Source organism: Loxodonta africana, chromosome 2 (assembly GCF_030014295.1).
Source record: "Loxodonta africana isolate mLoxAfr1 chromosome 2, mLoxAfr1.hap2, whole genome shotgun sequence".
In the NCBI taxonomy this organism is placed as follows: domain Eukaryota; kingdom Metazoa; phylum Chordata; class Mammalia; order Proboscidea; family Elephantidae; genus Loxodonta; species Loxodonta africana.
The window spans coordinates 201,389,627-201,407,001 of NC_087343.1; the positions used below are offsets into that span (position 1 = coordinate 201,389,627).

Below are 17,375 nucleotides of genomic sequence, written 5' to 3' on the forward strand. Positions count from 1 at the left end.
ACACGGAGATTTCAGCAATGGCCGACAGTGAAAACCCTTGCTTTGCTCATGGCATTAAGCACCGGCCTTGCCTTGCTGAGATGCGCCTGATCCAGAGTGTCAGTGCCTCCATGTGGGCAGGGTCCTCTCCACTGTTGCCCAGACTCCTTCAACAAAGCCACTGAGCCAATTGCCTTCCATGCCCCAGGGTCACCGGGGAGCCCCACAAACTCAAGAGTACTTGGACTTGGGAGATGTGCCAACTGATGGCACGGCTGGGGCCTGAGCCGTAGCTATACATGTGTGTGGGGGCAGGGACATGAGGGGCTGTCCTTCCAGAGGTCACGGCAGGATAGGGTCCTCCAGCGTACCTATGGAGTGGGGCTTTGCCAAACCCCAGTGTGGGATGGGGGAAGGCAGGGCTGACAGATACTGCACAGATGAGGAGGAAGCTTCGTCCTTCCCTTTCTGTTGCAGTGTGTGCTCTCCTGGCACCCTCAGTGTGCCCTAAGGCCCTTGTACTCTGTCTCCCCAACTAGGCGAAGCAATTCCTGAAGGGTACCAGTGCACCCCACTTCCAGCCTTGAGCCTGGGGCCTGGCACAGGGCAGGTGCTTGGGGAGAGGTTGACTCAACCAGCTAGGCCCTTCTACACTGCCCTACACTCCCCAAGGATCCCGGGAGCCACCGCTGGGCACTCCCACTGATGGCCCCCCCGTGAGTCAGGTAGTTCTGGGAGGCCGGTTCATGGGCCGTCCGTGCCCATGCCCCACATCCCTGTGGCCTCTGCCCCTGAGCAGAAAGCTCTCACCTCCCTCAGGGGTATGATGAGGTGGCACGCGTCCTCCTCCTTGCTGGCGAAGCAGATGTAGTTGTTGGAGATGTACATCTGGCCGGGGATGTGCAGCTTGTTGAAGGGCGTCCACAGGGTGCAGCTTGTGTGGCCATCTAGGCGCTCATCCCTGGGCAGCCGGAAGGTGGCCCGGTAGCACTCATTCTTGGCACGGGCATCCAGGTCCCTGGGAGGATGAAAGAAAAGGGGCAAGAGTCAGGGTCAACACTCACATGTGGGAGGCCCAGGACCTCACTGGGCCTTAGTTTCCTCATCTTTACAGAGAAGGGTGGAATTTGGGGTCTCGGGGGGGGTCCTCTCATGAGGAACACCTGACCAGGGATATCAAAGTTCAATAAAAATGTACCCTTAAGTGAGCAAGTCAAATGTAGGCTATTCATAAGACAAGCTGAGAAGTGGTTATAACATGGCCCTGGGACCCAACTCCTTTGACAGAAGACTCAGGGGTCACCCCGGGCAGTGATCAGAGGACCCTGCACCCAGCCCCACTCAGACCGAGGACATCTAGGCTAGACTCTGGCCCCAAGGCTGCTTCTTTAAATTGGGGAAAGCCCAACCCTATCTAGAAACCCTAGACAAGAGCTTCCAAGTTTAAACTGAAATATGCGGTGGCTGTGAGGCTGTAGCCCAGAACCTTGGTCCTTGCCCCTTGGGTGACTCAGTCCATATAAACTCTCTCCACTCTCCCCACGGGGCCTGTCGCTTGCCGTGGGCTGCTGCAGGCGTGCCCAGTGTACCTCACTGATTGGTGCCAAGGACTGTTGAAATGACCCAGCCCTGCTCATTTCTTTCCAGAAGGTCCTAAGAGCCACACCTTCTCTCCCATGGACACCATTGCAGTCCAAAGGTGCACCCCAGAGTCTAGGGCCTAGACTACATCTCCAGCTATGACCCGGGAGAAGTAGCCTGGGATGAGGGCTCCCAGCGTTTGGCGCCACACACTGCCTGTGGGATCCCAGCGCATCACTGAGCCCTGAGCTCTAGGCCGGCCCTGCAGGTTTGCTGTAACACTACAACCTGCATGCCCAAGCAGAAGTGCTCCAAGGGGTTGGCTATCCCCAGTCAGGCCAGCGGTGAACTCAACCACATACATAGTCCATCTCCCCAGTCTGGTGTGAAAGGAGACCCAGGAAGCCTGGCCCCCAATTGTGAGGGGCCCTCTGGCCAAGAGGATCCCATGTATAGTGGTCACTCATAATGGGATGGAGGTTGTGTGTACTGAGCCCAGATTCACTGGAGTGTTCCATGTGTAGCCTTCTGAGGGTCTCAGAGCACCTGAGGGTACCTTGACCCAGGTGGTGGGAAGACAGGGTCTGGGGCCAGCTTCCTGGTTCACATCCTGGCTCTACCACTCAGTAGCTGAGTGACCTCAGGCAAGTTACTTAACCTCTCTGTGCCTCAGCTTCCTCACCTGAAACCTTGGTAAAAGCACCTACTCATGATAGGGTTGCAAGACAGGAAGTGTAAAGTGCTTCCTTCACATTAGTGGCTATTTTATGATGCACCACTGCCAATTTCCCTGGTGCCCTCCGCATCCAATACTGTGATGACCCTTTTCCTCAGTGGTGAGCCTGTGAGGGGTGAGGAGGTTAGAACCGTCCCTGAGTCTCCATATTTGGTTGTAGGCCGGGCACCATGCAGGAGCAATGAATCTTGCCTGGGTGAACCCACCCATGCATACTGGAGGCCCTCCTGCTCCAGGGGGCAACGCACCGCTTCAGAGCCGAGATGTTCCTGCGCGGCCGGATAGGCCTGGGCAAGGCCTTGTCCTCCAGGAAACCCTCGCTGTCCAGGAGTTGCCGCATGGCCAGGTTGGCCAGCTGCTCCATGAGTTTGAAGGTCTCGCTGATGTTGAGGAACATGGAGAAGAAGAGTTCCTGGTCCCGGGTGTCCACACGGATGCTCTCGGGAAAAAGCAGGGTGGCATTCTTCTCCAGCCGCGTGACATCCACCCACTGCACCACGAGGCTCACTGGACATGCAGGCAGACACACTGCTGGTTACCACAGGCAGGGAGCTTTGCTAGGGGGCTCTGACTTCCACCCACACCTGGACCTGCCAGAGGGCTCTGCTGGTTCCACTGGGCACATGCTCTGCAAGGAGGGGCTGCCCACCAGGTCTCCACAGCATTCCAGTCCCACCCAGAACCCAGCCGGGGAATATACTCTGTAAGCACGTGCCCAGTGAGAGGACGAAGAGTGAAATGAGTGCAGGCAGAGAGGTGAACTAGGGAAGACCCTGGCCCAGAGAAGCTTAGAAGTCCCAAGAAGGTGTGACCAGGACAGAGACGACACTGCTGCCTGGTGAGGACCAGGGGAAGCTCCCCCAGACGCAGGAGGGGACCGGCATCCAGATCTTGACAGGTGTGAGGCATGCTGCCAGGTGAGGAGGGCAAGAGCAGGCAGAAGGAGGCTGTGTGCCGAGGTGGAAGGGGGGCTTGCCAGGCTTGGGAAATGGCAACTACTTGCAACAGCCAAAGCCCTGGGTACTTTTCTGGGGGGTGACAGTGGCAGAAGGGAGCAGACAGGCTGGTGGGGGGAGAGGCTTGTCTGCATCCTGAGGCCAGGGTTTCCCAAAGGGAGGGACTTGCAGAAGGGGACTGCAACGGCACAGGGACAAGGCAGAGGGTCACCTGGAATCACAGAGGAAAACATATGCCCTCGAACGCATCGACTTAAAGGAAAAAGAGGAAGCCCTTTAAAGACAGTTATATGTAAAGCATCATCCTAGTGGGCTACAGACACACTAAGAGCCCCAGGAGCCAGGAGTGCCAAGCTCAAGTTTGGCTGTTCCAGCTGTGGGCTGCTGAGAGGAGACCCTCTGGTGGCTGTGTGGGGACCAGGGAGACAGAACGGGAGCCTTCACCACGATTCCAGAATGGTGCCCACTGCTCTCCCTACCCTGTGAGCACCTGGTGTGTGCTCACCTTCCTTCCCCAGCAGGAAGGAGTAGAAGCACAGGTGGTTGACGGTGAGGTAGAGCCAGCCCTGCCGGGGCACACGGCCCTTCCAGTAGCTGCAGGAGTAGTAGTTGACCAGTTTTTCCCCCTCGGGCATCCCAAACTGCTTCCGCATCTTCAGCTCAGCCTCCTTGAACTTCCCAGGGTTTTCATCTCCCTGGGGCTGCAAGTTCTTGTTTTCCTCGGCAATGATACCCTGGAGGGGACGAGAGGGATTGGCTTGCCTGGGCATGTTCCCTGAGACGTGCCATGCGGCAGAGATGGCTGGTCGGGGGAGTCAGGGAAGACTGGGACACCAGATGGGAACCCAGGACTCTTGGGCTGCCGTCTCAGGGGAACGAGAACAGGTGGGCGTGAAATTGGCCACTCTGGGTGACAAGGCAGCTATACTTAGGCTGGTCTGTGGTCTAGACACACGGACAGATGAACAGCTGTCCTCTGCCTGTGTGACTGGGCAAGTTTCCTCAACTCTCTGAACTGAGATCTGTTCGTTACGACAGGGCAAGCATCTGTCTCACAGAGGGGCCAGCCCAGTAGGCTGGGTACTTTGTCATGTTTTTGAAAGATGTCCAGAGGAAATTAAAAAAAATAATAAATAAATAAAAAACATTAAATGGTCACACAATGGCAATGAAGTCTTGATACATACCATGACATAGATGAACCTCAAAAATACTATGCTGAGTGAAATAAGTCAGTCACAAAAGGACAAATAGTGTATGATTCCACTTGTATGAAACATCTAGAATAGGCAAATGCATAGAGATCAATGTTTATTAGTGGTTCCCAGGGGCAGGTGGGAGGGGGAAATTGGCAGTTATTACTTAAGCCGCACTGAGTGTCCATTTTCAGGATAGTTGTGGTAGCTGCATAACATGGTAAATACAATTAATGTCACTGAACTGTACACTTAAATATTGTTAAAATGGCAAAAGTTTTGTTATAGATATTTTACCACAGTAAAAAAAAAAAAATTATCACAGGTTCTTAAAAGAGGGAGGCAGCAGGGTCAGAGAAGGGGATGTGAAACAGAATGAGAGAGAAATTGGTTGATTTGAAGATGTTACGCTGCTGGCCTTGATGATAAAGGAAGGGGCTGTGAGCCAAGGAATACAGGTGGCCTTCAGAAGCTGAAAAAGGCAAGAAATGGATTCTCTTCTAGAGCTTCTGCAAAGAACCAGCCCTGTTGACACCCTGATTTTGGTCCAGTGAGAGCCATTCCAGACTTCAGACCTCCAGAACAGTAAGGGAATTTGTGTTGTCTGAAGACACTAAGTTTATGGTGATTTGTAGCAGCAGCGACAGAGAACTAATATACATGATTCTAGGCAAGTACCCGTTTTGCCTAAATTTTAAAATTTATTAGCTTTAAAAAAAATGCTTTTTTAAAATCCTGCATTTTTCTCATATTTCATTTCCAAAATTCCTTATTTCAGGTCTCTACTTCCCTTGATCACTCTTGTCACAGGTTTGTTTATATTATTCGTCTTTTTGGATTTGCTAATCTTTTCTACTGTTCTTTTGTTTTCTATGGAATCAATTTCTGCCCCTTATTACTTCCTTCTTTCTAATTTCCCAGTTTCACTGTAGTTCTTTTTCTAACTTACTGAATTGGGCACCTGGGTCACTATTTTCGCCTTTTCTTGTTTTATAAGATTTAAGGCTTTAAATTCCCCTTTATGTGCTGCTTCAGCTGCATCCCACAAATTCTGACATGTAGCTGTATTTCAATTGTCATTCAGTTTTAAGTATTTTCTAATTTCCATGTCTTCTCTGACCCCTGAGTCATTTACAACTGTTTTGTTTTGTTGATTAGTTTGTCTGGGCTTAGAACTCAAGAGTACCACTATTATTGTATTATAACGCCTACTGCCCAACTTGCTCTCCAGAAGAGTAGAGGCTTACCTCTGCCCTCTCTGCCTGTTTTCATGGAGCTTCTGGCAACACAGGGCTGTCTCTGGCCCCCAAATACGTACAGAAGAGCAGAGACTCTTGGCGCATCTCATCCGGTCTACAAAGTTCTGGTATAATGAATCCACAAGAGTTTGCCCAAAGCAGCTTTGCACCATGAAACTCTGACCCTCCCAGAAATCTAATCTAAGGCAATAATCTAGCAGAAAGTAAAACCGCACATATAGACTCAGATAAATGTTCATTCCAGTGCTGATTATCCTCAAAAGAGGAAACAACCTACGTATCGTAGTATGTTTTTACGCAGTGAAATAACTGTCATAGAAACTTGGGTGATAGAATTTTGCAAAACCAATGACTTCTTCATTGCAAATACCTTTTTTCAACAACATAAACGGTGACCATACACATGGACCTTGCCAGACGGAACACACAGGAATCGAATCAATACATTTGTGGAAAGAGATGGAGTAGCTTGATATCATCAATCAGAACAAGGCCAGGAGCCTACTGTGGAAAGACCATCAATTGTTCATATGCAAGTTCAAGTTGAAGCCAAAGAAAATTAGAGCAAGTCCACAAGAGACAAAATACGACCTTGAGTGTATTCCACCTGAATTTGGAGACCATCTCAAGAATACATTTGACGCATTGAACACTGATGACTGAAAACCAGATGAATTGTGGAATGACATCAAAGACATCACACATGAAAAAAGCAAAAGGTCATTAAAAAGACAGCAAAGAAAGAAAACCAAAATGGATGTCAGAAGAGACTCTGAAACTTGCTCTCGAACACAGGGTAGCTAAAGCGAATGGAAGAAATGATAAAGTAAAAGAGGTGAACAGAAGATTTCAAAAAGGGCAGCTTGAGAAGAGAAAGTACTATACTGAAATGTGTAAAGACCTGGAAGTTAGAAAACCAAAAGGGAAGAACACACTTGACATTTCTCAAGCTGAAAGAACTGACGGAAAATTCAAGCCCTGAGTTGCAATGCTGAAGGATTCTATGGGCAAAATATCAAACGGCACTAGAAGCATCAAAAGAAGATGGAAGTAAAACAGTTACTGAAACAAAAAGAAATGGTCGACGTTCCACCATTTCAGGAGTAGCGTATGATCAAGAATCGATGGTACCGAAGGAAGAAGTCCAAGCTGGACTGAAGGGAGTGGCAAAAAACGAGGCTCTAGGAAATGACGGAATACCAATTGAGATGTTTCAACAAACAGATGCAGCACTGGAGGTGCTCAGTCATCTACATCAAGACATGTGGAAGACAGCTTCCTGAGCAGACAACTGGAAGAGATCCATATTTGTGCCCATTCCAAAGAAAGGTGATCCAACAGAATGTGGAAATTATCAAACAATATCATTAAATCATACAAAAGTAAAATTTTTCTGAAGATCTTCAAAAGTGGTTGCAGCAGTACAGGGAACTGCCAGAAATTCATGCCGGATTCAGAGGAGGATGTGGAATGATGGATATCACTGCTGATGTCAGATGGATCCTGGCTGAAAGGCATTTGACTGTGTGGATCATAACAAACTATGGACAACATTGTGAAGAATGGAAATTTCAGAACACTTAACTGTGCTCAAGAGGAACCTGTACATAGACCAAGAGGCAGTCATTCGAACAGAACAAGGTGAAACTGCATGGTTTAAAATCAGGAAAGGTGTGCGCAGGTTGTATGCTTTCACCATACCTATTCAATCTGTATGCTGAGCAAATAATCTGAGAAGCTGGACTATATGAAGAAGAACTATATGAAGGAACAGGGTGAGAGTAAGACTCATTAACAACATGCAATATGCAGATGACACAACCTTGCCTACTGGAAGTTAAGAGGACTTGAAGTACTCACTGATGAAGACGAAAGACTACAGCCTTAAGTATAGATTACACCTCAACATAAAGAAAACAAAAGTCCCCGTAACGGGACCAATAATCAATATCATGATAAATGGAGAAAAGACTGAAGTTGTCAAGGATTTCGTTTTACTTGGATCCATAATCAATGCCCATGGAAGCAGCTGTCAAGAAACCAAAGGATGCATTGGGTAAATCTACTGCAAAAGACCTCTTTAATAAAGTGTTAAGCAAAGATGTCACTTTGAGGACTAAGGACTAAGATGTGCCTGACCTAAGCCGTGGTATTTTCAATCACCTCATGTGCATACAAAAGCTGGACAATGAACAAGGAAGACCGAAGAGTTGACACATTTGAATTGTGGTGCTGGTGAAGAATATTGAATATACCATGGTCTGCCAGAAGAACAAACAAATCTGTCTTGGAAGAAGTACAGCCAGAATGTTCCTTAGAAGGATGGCAAGAATTTGTCTCATGTCTCTGGATATTATCAGGAGGGACCAGTCCCTGGAGGACATCATGCTTGTTGATAAAGTAGAGGGTCAGTGAAAAGAGAAAGACCATCAACGAGATGGACTCACACAGTGGCTGTAACAATGGGCTCAAGCATAACAACAAATGTGAGGATGGCGCGATACAGGGTAGTGTTTCCTTCTGCTGTATGTGAGGTCACTATGAGTCAGAACCGACTTGATGGCACCTAACAAAAACATAACTGTCATAATCATTATTTTGATGGCTGCAAAATATTCAGCTAAGCATACCATATGTGACTTAGCCAGTGCCTTGGATATGAAGTGCTTAGCACAGTAAGCATACAGAATCAAAAAACCCAAACCAGTTGCTGTCGAGTCAATTTCAACTCCTGGCGACCCCAAGTGTGTCAGAGTAGAACTGTGTTCCATACGGCTTTCATTGGCTGATTTTTTTGAAGGAGATCACCAGGCCTTTCTTCCAAGGTGCATCTGGGTGGACTTGAACCTCCAATGAGCTGTTTACACTACCCAGGGACTCCAAGTATACAGAGAGTACTCAAGAAATATTAGCAAAGTATTAGTACTCTCATTTTTCAGAGACGAGAACAGCCACTTTCCTCTCTTATCATGTAACAGGAGACACTGTTTCATCTTCTTGCTAATATAGTGCTACAAGAGAACACCCTGATACACACATGCCATTTTGCACACATGAATCTACTGTGGGGTATATTCCAAGGAACTGAATTGCTGGGCCAAAGGCCATGCGCATTTAAAATTGCTAGTTTTATAATACAAATACACCCCAAAATATCCTATCCTTTCCAGCTTCTTGCTCTATTAGTCAAAGAATAGGTAAACAGAGTTGCGTATCTGGATATTTGTTCTAAGACACTCTGCAAAGAATAAAAACTTCAAGCTAAGCTTTAGCCAGAACACAGTGGCTGGTTGGGATAAGAAAGGACCTTCATGGGCAGAGTTCAACTGTCCCCTTTACTTCTAAGGGGCTCTCCCAGCCTCTACTGAGCACCTCCAGTGAATGGGAACTCAACCTCAGCTTCCACCTCTGCAAAATGGAGGTGAAATGTACACAATGGCTATTTCAAACATTAAATAAGATGACCTACATGAACACTGCCAGAGAAGGGGAACGATCACTGCGCACTGAATGGAAATCTTACGTGTATCTTGCCCTTGATAAAGGTGGTGATATCTTCCTCATTGTCAAAGATGGAGAGTGTCTGGAGCAAGTTATTTTCCAGCCATTCCCAGTGTTTCGTGATCTCTTTGCGAGAAGAACCTAGGGGAGGTTTGGTGAAGTAAAGAAAAGGAAAATCATACAATCATCAGGCTTTAAACATAAATTAAAAGAAGAGAGATTAAATGGGTGACCTCATTTGCTATAGTCAAATGCCTAGAATCTTCCAGGTACTTACTCTTTTTCTTCTTAAATGTTACATAGATCACAAAAGTAATAAATGGTCTTGGTAAAAAACCAAAAAATAAAATTCAGGCTGAACTGCAGAGATTCACCAACCAGGAAAGTGAAGCTTCCATTACTCCCCAGCCCCAGGAGTGAACGCTGTCATTAGATTCCTACGTGTCATCCCAGAAATAGTTTAAGCACCTGCAAGCTGCTTACTTACATAGATTTTTCTTTGAGCTGAAAGACTATCTGTGCTTACTCAGACACAATCAAACTTGGTTTATATGATTCTGGCCCTCTCCTGAGGACTCAGGTGTCCAGGATACCAACTGGAACTTCCTGCAGGACTCCAGGCCCCTGGTGCTGGCTTCCTGCTGGGTGGGCAGGTGGCTATCGTCCATCTTTCTAAAGCCAGGTGTGCCAGCTCAGGCCTTCACCTGCAATGCTCCTCCTCCCCATCCTGGCTTGCATTCCCGCCCGCTCCTGCCTCCTCCAGGAAATCCCTCCCTGACCCCTTCAGCCTTTCCTGGCTGGTCCTCTCTCCTTGTGTCTGCGCCACGTAGCTGGGGTCCCTGTGGACATGAGAAGTCTCTACCAGACTCTACAAGGCCGCTGTCTTCTCTCTTCCCATCCAGGAATTGAGAAAGGAGCCTGAGGCGGGAAGCAAAGTGACCAGGGATGTTTTCTACCTGGCCCAGCTTCCTCCTACCCTCCAGCGCCCCATGCCATTTTGCATGTGTCTGGCATGGGCTCTGCAGACAAGCACTGTTTTCTGAATGAAAGAACATGAGAATCAGAAAAAGAACGGTATCCTGCACCCATCTCCAGCTGTACTGGGGAGGGACGGTCCACGGGCTGGGAGTGACCAGAAAGCCAAGTCGTTCACATGATGCCCAGTAAGGCCACAGACTGGGCTCGGAGGGAGCCTTTGCAGAGCAACAAGGTCAACACGACTGCTGAAGGCAGGCATGTGAACTGGGGACCTGACTCCTTACCACCCCACCCTCTCTGTCTGGCAACATTTCCGCCGCGCTGATGACTTAGCCCAGACTGCAGCTCTGACCACCCGCGCCGACACCCTGACTGCCAGCCCTGAGCACCACCCTGATGTCCTGACCATCCACTTCGATGCCTGCCAGGCCAGGCCAGGTCGGACCTGCCATCTCCATCAGCCCCTGGCATCTATTCTGTACAGCCCCATGGTCCTTGTTAGGGTTCATTTGTTTTTTCTTTACCTTGGCTCAAGCAGCTCATCACCCTAACAAAAAATTCCACAGGAAGATCCTCTCCCAACTGGCCAAGGGGAGGGTGCCCACGTGAAAACTATTAAATCCTGACTCACATACAATTTACAGTGAGTCACAATTGCCAATCAAAATTAGCACTGAAAATCTCTTAAATCATCCATCAATAGCCTTTTTTTTTTTTTCATTTTCCTTTGCATTTCTTTCATGGCTGCCTCCCCCTGGTGCCTGGTGGTCAAGGTCTGGCTGGTAGTTGGGGAGAGATTTCTCTCTCTCTGCCAAAACCCATGTTTGAATTCGGAAGTTAAATTTTCACACGCTGCAACTCTGTCTCATTTTCTTGTACACACATACGTTTTTGGCAAGCTACAAACAAGAAATTTTGCCCACACTGCTGTGTGGGTCTGTCTGCACTTTAATTATAAATATTTATACACGTGCATTTAAAATAATTAGTAGTTAAAAGTAACTCAATCTTCATTTACTACTAAGGAAACACTTAAACTATGGCATTGCTATGCTAGGTGCTGGGAAGTCATAATAAAAATATAATAACTAATTATTAAGCGCTACATTTTGTGTTCCTAACATTTCATGATTATCTTAACCCTTAGAACATCTCAAAGGCAGGTACCATTATTTTCATTTTACGGGATGAAGCCGAGGCACAGAGAGGTTAAGTAACTTGCCCAAGGTTACACAGGTAGGAAGTGACCAACCCCAGGCTATCTGGCTGCAGAGCCTACCCCTGCCCTCAGGGAACTCCTGGTCTAATGTGAGACGCAAGGAGTGAAAGTGCTGGCAGAGACATATAAACTCTAGAGGAGTAGGAAGGCAGGGTGTGGGTCTGGGGATCTGGGAAGGTTTTACACAAGGTGACATTGGGCGGCGTCTCAACAGAGCAGAAGGAACAGGTCAGGAGGATGAGGATGGCCTTCATGCCTCAGGACTCTGCATGCTCACCAGTCAGGGCAGTGTGGCTGGGAAATTCATGCCCCTCAGGTGGTCTGGTCTGCCTGAGACCAGGGTATGAGCTGGGGAGACAGGTCAGAAACATAGGCAGTGCCAGGCCCCTGGAAATCCTTAAATGCCAAGCTTAGGAGTGCAGGATTCATTGGGCAGGGGCCAGCAGGCATGTCTGGGTTTTGAAGAGCGGCTCCTGGGGCCCAGCTGTTGGAGAGGGAGGCACAGGTAGATGTGTTGCAGGGGAGGGGAAGACCTGAACCAGGGCTGGGGCTGTGAGTCCAGTAGGAGTGGAAGGAGGTCAGCATGTGAGCCAGGAGGCTAAAGACTTGGGCTTCTTGGTGTGGCTGGGCCTCTAGCCTGGGGCCAGGTCTGCTGCTGGTCAGAGGGATGCCCACTCTTCTTTCTCCTACAGAGGGAATGCCTTGCTGCCACTGCCCCCTCCCCATCTGCTCCTCATGTAGACAGAGGTGACCATCCCCAGGGCCAGTTTCAGAGTGAGGCACCTCCTTGTGGTCCAGGCACACACCGACTTCCCCGTCCCCAATCGGGGGGACAGCCCCCCTCTGGGCTACCCCCACAGGTCTGCTTGCTATCCCAGGCATGCCACGCAGGCTCTGAAAGTAGCAGATCTGGGGCCTACCAGGCTTGGCTTTGTGCAAACTCACCTCTCTAAGCCTTCAATTACCCATTACACAAAGGGGAAAGGACACCTGGGCTCAGGGTGCCCAATAGGATGGCAGATACCGTGCACTTGCTCGGCCAGGCCTGAATGAATACACCCCAGTCAGCCGAGGCTGTTCCCAGGTTGCTGCTACCCTGTGCTTTACTCAAGTCCCTTGAGCTGGAGTCCAGCTACAAGCTCTACCAATGTTTGAGTCTCATCACCTCTTCACAGGCCCCAAAGGCAAATCATTCGCCCAGAGGCCAGTGACACTGAGGCTTCTGGAACAGCACAGGGGTTACTGGGCCTGGACTTGAGCTCTGTCTGACCTTGGGCAGTTCCATAATCCCTCTGTGCCACGGTTTCCTCAGTTTCCGAAATGGGTAAATTCTACTTTCAGGAGTTGCTGGGAGGTTCACCTAAGTGCCTAGCACACAGGGAGTGCTGTCTGCGTGGTGGCTATTACTGCTATTTTATTAGAGCCCCCTTGACTAACCAAAAGGGGACTTCCTCCCCAACTCTCCGGAAGGGTGGGTGTACTCCCTCTTAGTGGGACACCTATCTACCTTGAGGAAGGGTGGGCACTACAGAAATCCCAGCTGAGCATGCAGGGAGGCACGCAGGTTTCCAGAACTTTCCTGCATCTGCCCTGTACCTGTGAATACCAGGGCTGCCTTCCTAGGCTGAAAATGATGGCTCTTTCCGCATCCCTCCTGTGGGTGTGAGCTGTGCTGTCTCAATGGACATGTGCTGTGGCAGCACAGGTTCTCAGTAAGTGACCCCAGCTCAGGGATCCCTACCTCCCAGATGCCCGCCTCTTCTGGAAGTCCCTGCCTACTCATGACCCCAGCACCTACCGCAAGCCACAGTCCAGTAGACTTGCGAGTCCTGGGTCTGGTGCAGAATGCGGTAAGGGGCCACGCGGGCGCTGGAGTCCAACACCACATCCAGGGTGCCGACGAGAAGACCTGGAAGTAGGCAGAGAGGGGGTCAGGAAAGGTCAGTGGGCACCCAGCTGAAAGAGGCCCCTGGTGTGGGACACTGCCCTATATGTCCTAACCCAGGAGAGAAAGACAGACATCCTGAATCACCCCTTCAGTCAAATGACTTCTTTTTCCTCAGACGCCTTCAGCCTGGGTCTAGTCACTACCAAAAAAGCTCTCCCTACTTCTTCCTGGAAGTTTCTGCTTCTGCTCCTCACTCAGAAACACCTGCAGGCAAGGGGAGATCCAGGTTTTACAAACCCACAGCTTTAACAATTTTGGAAGGCACTCTTTAAGAAAAGTACAAAATTAAGTTTGAAAATGAGTATTTCTTTACAATGAGAAAGTACAACAAATTCAAAATTAAAAACAAGCAAGCAAGACCACAAACATTCCCAAATCCAGAAAAATAACATGGTATTTTTTACTAACTGCCAGACACACAGCTCTTAAAATACGTTTTGCCCCTGAATTTTTGGCTGTGTACTCTCATTGCTTCTTCATAAGACAATGATTTTTTTATAACATCATTTTCCACATAGAGAACAGAATGATGAGGTAGTCTTGCTTCTGCCACAGGACCACAATTTTCTCTCACTGAAAGTTTGGGGAAGTTTCTTTCAGCCTCAAAAGTCATGACCGAGAAGAACATGTACATTTTGAGAACTGTGAAATTTGGGAAAATATTGACCCAGTTTTTTTTTTTTTTTTATCTCTGAGCTGAAGCGTTTTAGGGCATTATAAATTTTCCTCCTCCTCACACAGACCCTTTGGACTGATGCCACGTTAACCAGTTTGTGGTGGCAAGTGCTAACTTTTTCAGTGTCACTATTTGCTGACGGATCAGTGGGAATACATATCTTCTACCATTGTGTTTGTCTGATTCAGTTCTCTTCACTGAATTATCAAGCAATCTCAAAACCTGTTCATTGTTCCTACTTGAAATTTTTCTTTTAATAAAGTGCTGTTTTTGCTATGATCTGAAAATATCTTTTTTTCACTTTCCTGTTGATGTCAGAATACTTCCTATTGATTTTATTAGTTGACTTCAACACTTTTTTCATATTCTGTTAATTTTTAATTTGATTTTTTTCTCTAGTCTTTAATAAATAAAATTAACAACTACAAGAGAAAGTACTCTTCACATATATCCAAATCAGGAGTCTGTAATTTCTTTAGTTTTACTGAAATGTTCTAAAATGTCTCTCTACATTGTTTATATTTTTTTACAATGCAGTTAAAATGGCATACAAAAAACAAAACCAAACCCAGTACCGTCGAGTTGATTCCGACTCATAGCGACCCTATAGGACAGAGCAGAACTGCCCCAAAGAGCTTCCAAGGAGCACCGGGAGGATTCGAACTGCTGACCCTTGGTTAGCAGCCGTAGCACTTAACCACTACGCCACCAGGGTTTCCAAAATGGCATAGTCGAGCTTTAAAAGTGTTTGGAATAAATTTTTTCACTGTGTTGGAGTTATTCTTCTAGTCTTGGAAATTTTATTGGGAAGCTGTTGGCATATCTATGTTGCAAAATTTGAAAAGCTTTTCAATGGGCAGACCATCTTGTTATACTTAGACCCTTTAATGAAAAATCCAAGTTGACATCTGTCTTAACAAGGCAAACTTGAATAAAACCACAGAATTAACTGTTCCATTCCCAGGAGAGTCTTCAGGAGGCCAAGAGACCTATGAAAGCATAAGGAAGGTCAAGCAGAGGGAGGCATGGTGAGATGGGGTGGGGGAAGGCAGGGGGCTCAAGGAATCGTTCCCTGAAGGAGGGACCCTGAAGGCTCAGTCTCGGGGACAGAAAGAGATGAGTGAGGCACAAAGGAGAAGAACAAGGAAGGCTTCTCTGCATCAAGAAGGGTGCATTTCGAAGCCTGGCCACACCTGTGCCAGCACCCACCCATCCACTGAGATGACCTATGAAAATGTGCCTAGCCCAGGACAAGGGCTCAACACACACTGGCCAATGATGCATTGGACCTTGGCATAACAAAAGGCACCATGCACCTGGCACCTCCACTTTCCAAAGCAGGCTTGAAGCAGCTTCCAATGCTGACCACTGGTCTCTCCAAAGGGGCCGTCTAACCACCATAGAACAGCTTGGTTCAGGAGGAAGGTCCAGCCCTAGCTCCATGATTGGTAGAGGCCCAGTTAAGTGCAGAGCCCAGAGCACTGAAGGGAAGGAACACTGAGTTTCCTGGGGATAGTATAGCCTCTTCCACATTAAGAGGTGTGGCAAGTGGCTCACAGTAGGACAGCTCTGTCTGTATCTGGCAGGGCTACATTAGGTGCTCACATTTAAAATCAGGGCATATCACAGGAGATTCTTTTGATAAATTGGATGACCTGGCAACACTGGCCCCACATTCTTGTACAGGAACAATCAGCAACCCCGAGGAATGGCTGACCCCGCCCCCGGGCAGGCCACGTGTACCCCAGCTGGCCACAGTCCCCATCAGCCACTTGATGCATTTATGTGGCTGCCCAACCTCCGTCTTACAGGCAAGGGTGTCACAACATCTCAGATCTTAAATGACCCAATGTGAGGCTTCCAACTTCTCCCAGCTGACTGAGCTCATCCTTTTAAAACACAGTGTATGGGACTTTACAGAACACTTCCACAGCGACTGACAGGGCGCGGTTAGGAGACCCTGCTTGTGCTACACAGTGCCATGGCCGTTTTACTCTCTGGGCACCGGTGTCTCTCTGAGGGCAGGTCTGTGCCTGACTCATCTCTGCACTGCCTGGAGCAGAGGCGCACGACGCAGACCCCCGAAAGAGGGGCCTCGGACAACATCGTTCCTTGGATCCAACAGCCCCCATGCCGCACACCTCCAAGCCCAGTCTCATCCTGTGTAAATGGAGCCCCACGACGTGCAAAGGGCACCTTGGCCCGCACACCGCATCCTGGCGACTGTCAAGGCCGAAACTCTGAAGGCACCAAGGAGCAGGTAAAGTAGTGAGGAGAAGGTGGAAGATGGGGGCAAATCAGGGACCTCTGGTCTTGCTTACAGGGCGATTCCTTGGTGAGGTGGGAAGGAAGAAGGGGGCAAAAGAAAACGTTTGCTCTTGTCACTTCATTCATTGTGGCAAGTGGTGAAACTGAGGAGTGGAGAAAAAAGGACAGGGAGATCTCGCTGACTTTCAGCGATGAAATCCCACTGGAGGACGCCGTGCACCTCACGCCCGCCTCGGCCAGGCACGAAAAGCTCAAGGGGGCAGAGTCTGGGCAGAGGCCGCTGCCAGCCCCTCCCCCGGGCCGCATCGGGGTCGGAGGGGCAGCCCAGCCCCCGGGGCAGCCTGCGGTGCGCCCTCGCCTTCCTCGCGCACCCAGCCCGCCCGCCCACTCGCCCGCCGTGCTGACGTGCTCGCCCGCGGTCCAGCCCAGCCCGTCCCGGCGGTCCTGTCCCGGCCCGGCCCTCGCCCCAGGCCCGGCTGCCGCGCGGCCGCTCACCCGTGAGGCCACCGCCCTTGCCGTGGCCGCGGCGTCGCTGCAGCACGAAGAAGGGGTTGGCGCGCTCCGTCACCCACAGCGCGTTGGCCCCCAGCACCTCCTCCGGGCCCAGCCACATCGCGGGCCGCTCGCACCGAGACGAGGCCCGCCAGACGCAAACGCCCGCTGCCGTCGCCGCGCAGCGCCGCGCTGAGCCGGGCGGGGCGGGGCCGGCAGGGTGAGCGTAGCGCGGGGCGGTGCCCCCTGGCTGGCCCGACCCACACCGGACGCCTGTCGGGCCCCGTCCAATCCCGGAGCCTCAGGACTCGCTGGCGAGGCCCGCCGCCCGGGGCCGATAGTGTCCGCCTCCCCTCTCTTCCGAGGGCCCAGCGCTCAGGCCTCGCCTCCACTGAGTGGTCTAGTCCCAATGCCGTGGGCCTCTCCGCCCAGAATGGCTAGAGAGACCGGAGGAACTGGTTGTGCGGAAAGCAGGGCCTCTGGCGTTACGTGAAAACACTTCCAGGGTTTGGGAAAAAATGTAAAGCAATAGCTTTTGGAGATACTTTTTTTCTGATTGTGGAGTACAACACAGTAGCCTGTTAAC

General features: G+C 49.6%; 1 protein-coding gene across 5 annotated transcripts in view; it reads right to left on the reverse strand.

Moving 5' to 3' along the window:
* Nucleotides 1-16,925, reverse strand: part of TBC1D9B (TBC1 domain family member 9B) — a 42,649-nt gene extending 25,724 nt beyond the window's left edge. For all 5 annotated transcript variants that reach the window (XM_010593261.3, XM_010593254.3, XM_003404705.4 and 2 more), the window contains exons 1-6: nucleotides 16,793-16,925; nucleotides 13,204-13,314; nucleotides 9,231-9,349; nucleotides 3,758-3,986; nucleotides 2,545-2,803; nucleotides 790-997 (exon numbers count right to left, since the gene is read on the reverse strand). In XM_010593261.3, coding sequence (XP_010591563.1) covers nucleotides 790-997; nucleotides 2,545-2,803; nucleotides 3,758-3,986; nucleotides 9,231-9,349; nucleotides 13,204-13,314; nucleotides 16,793-16,910 — 1,044 coding nt within the window. In that variant the 5' untranslated portion in view covers nucleotides 16,911-16,925. The remainder of the gene's footprint in view (nucleotides 1-789; nucleotides 998-2,544; nucleotides 2,804-3,757; nucleotides 3,987-9,230; nucleotides 9,350-13,203; nucleotides 13,315-16,792) is intronic.
* Nucleotides 16,926-17,375: the final 450 nt, after the last annotated feature.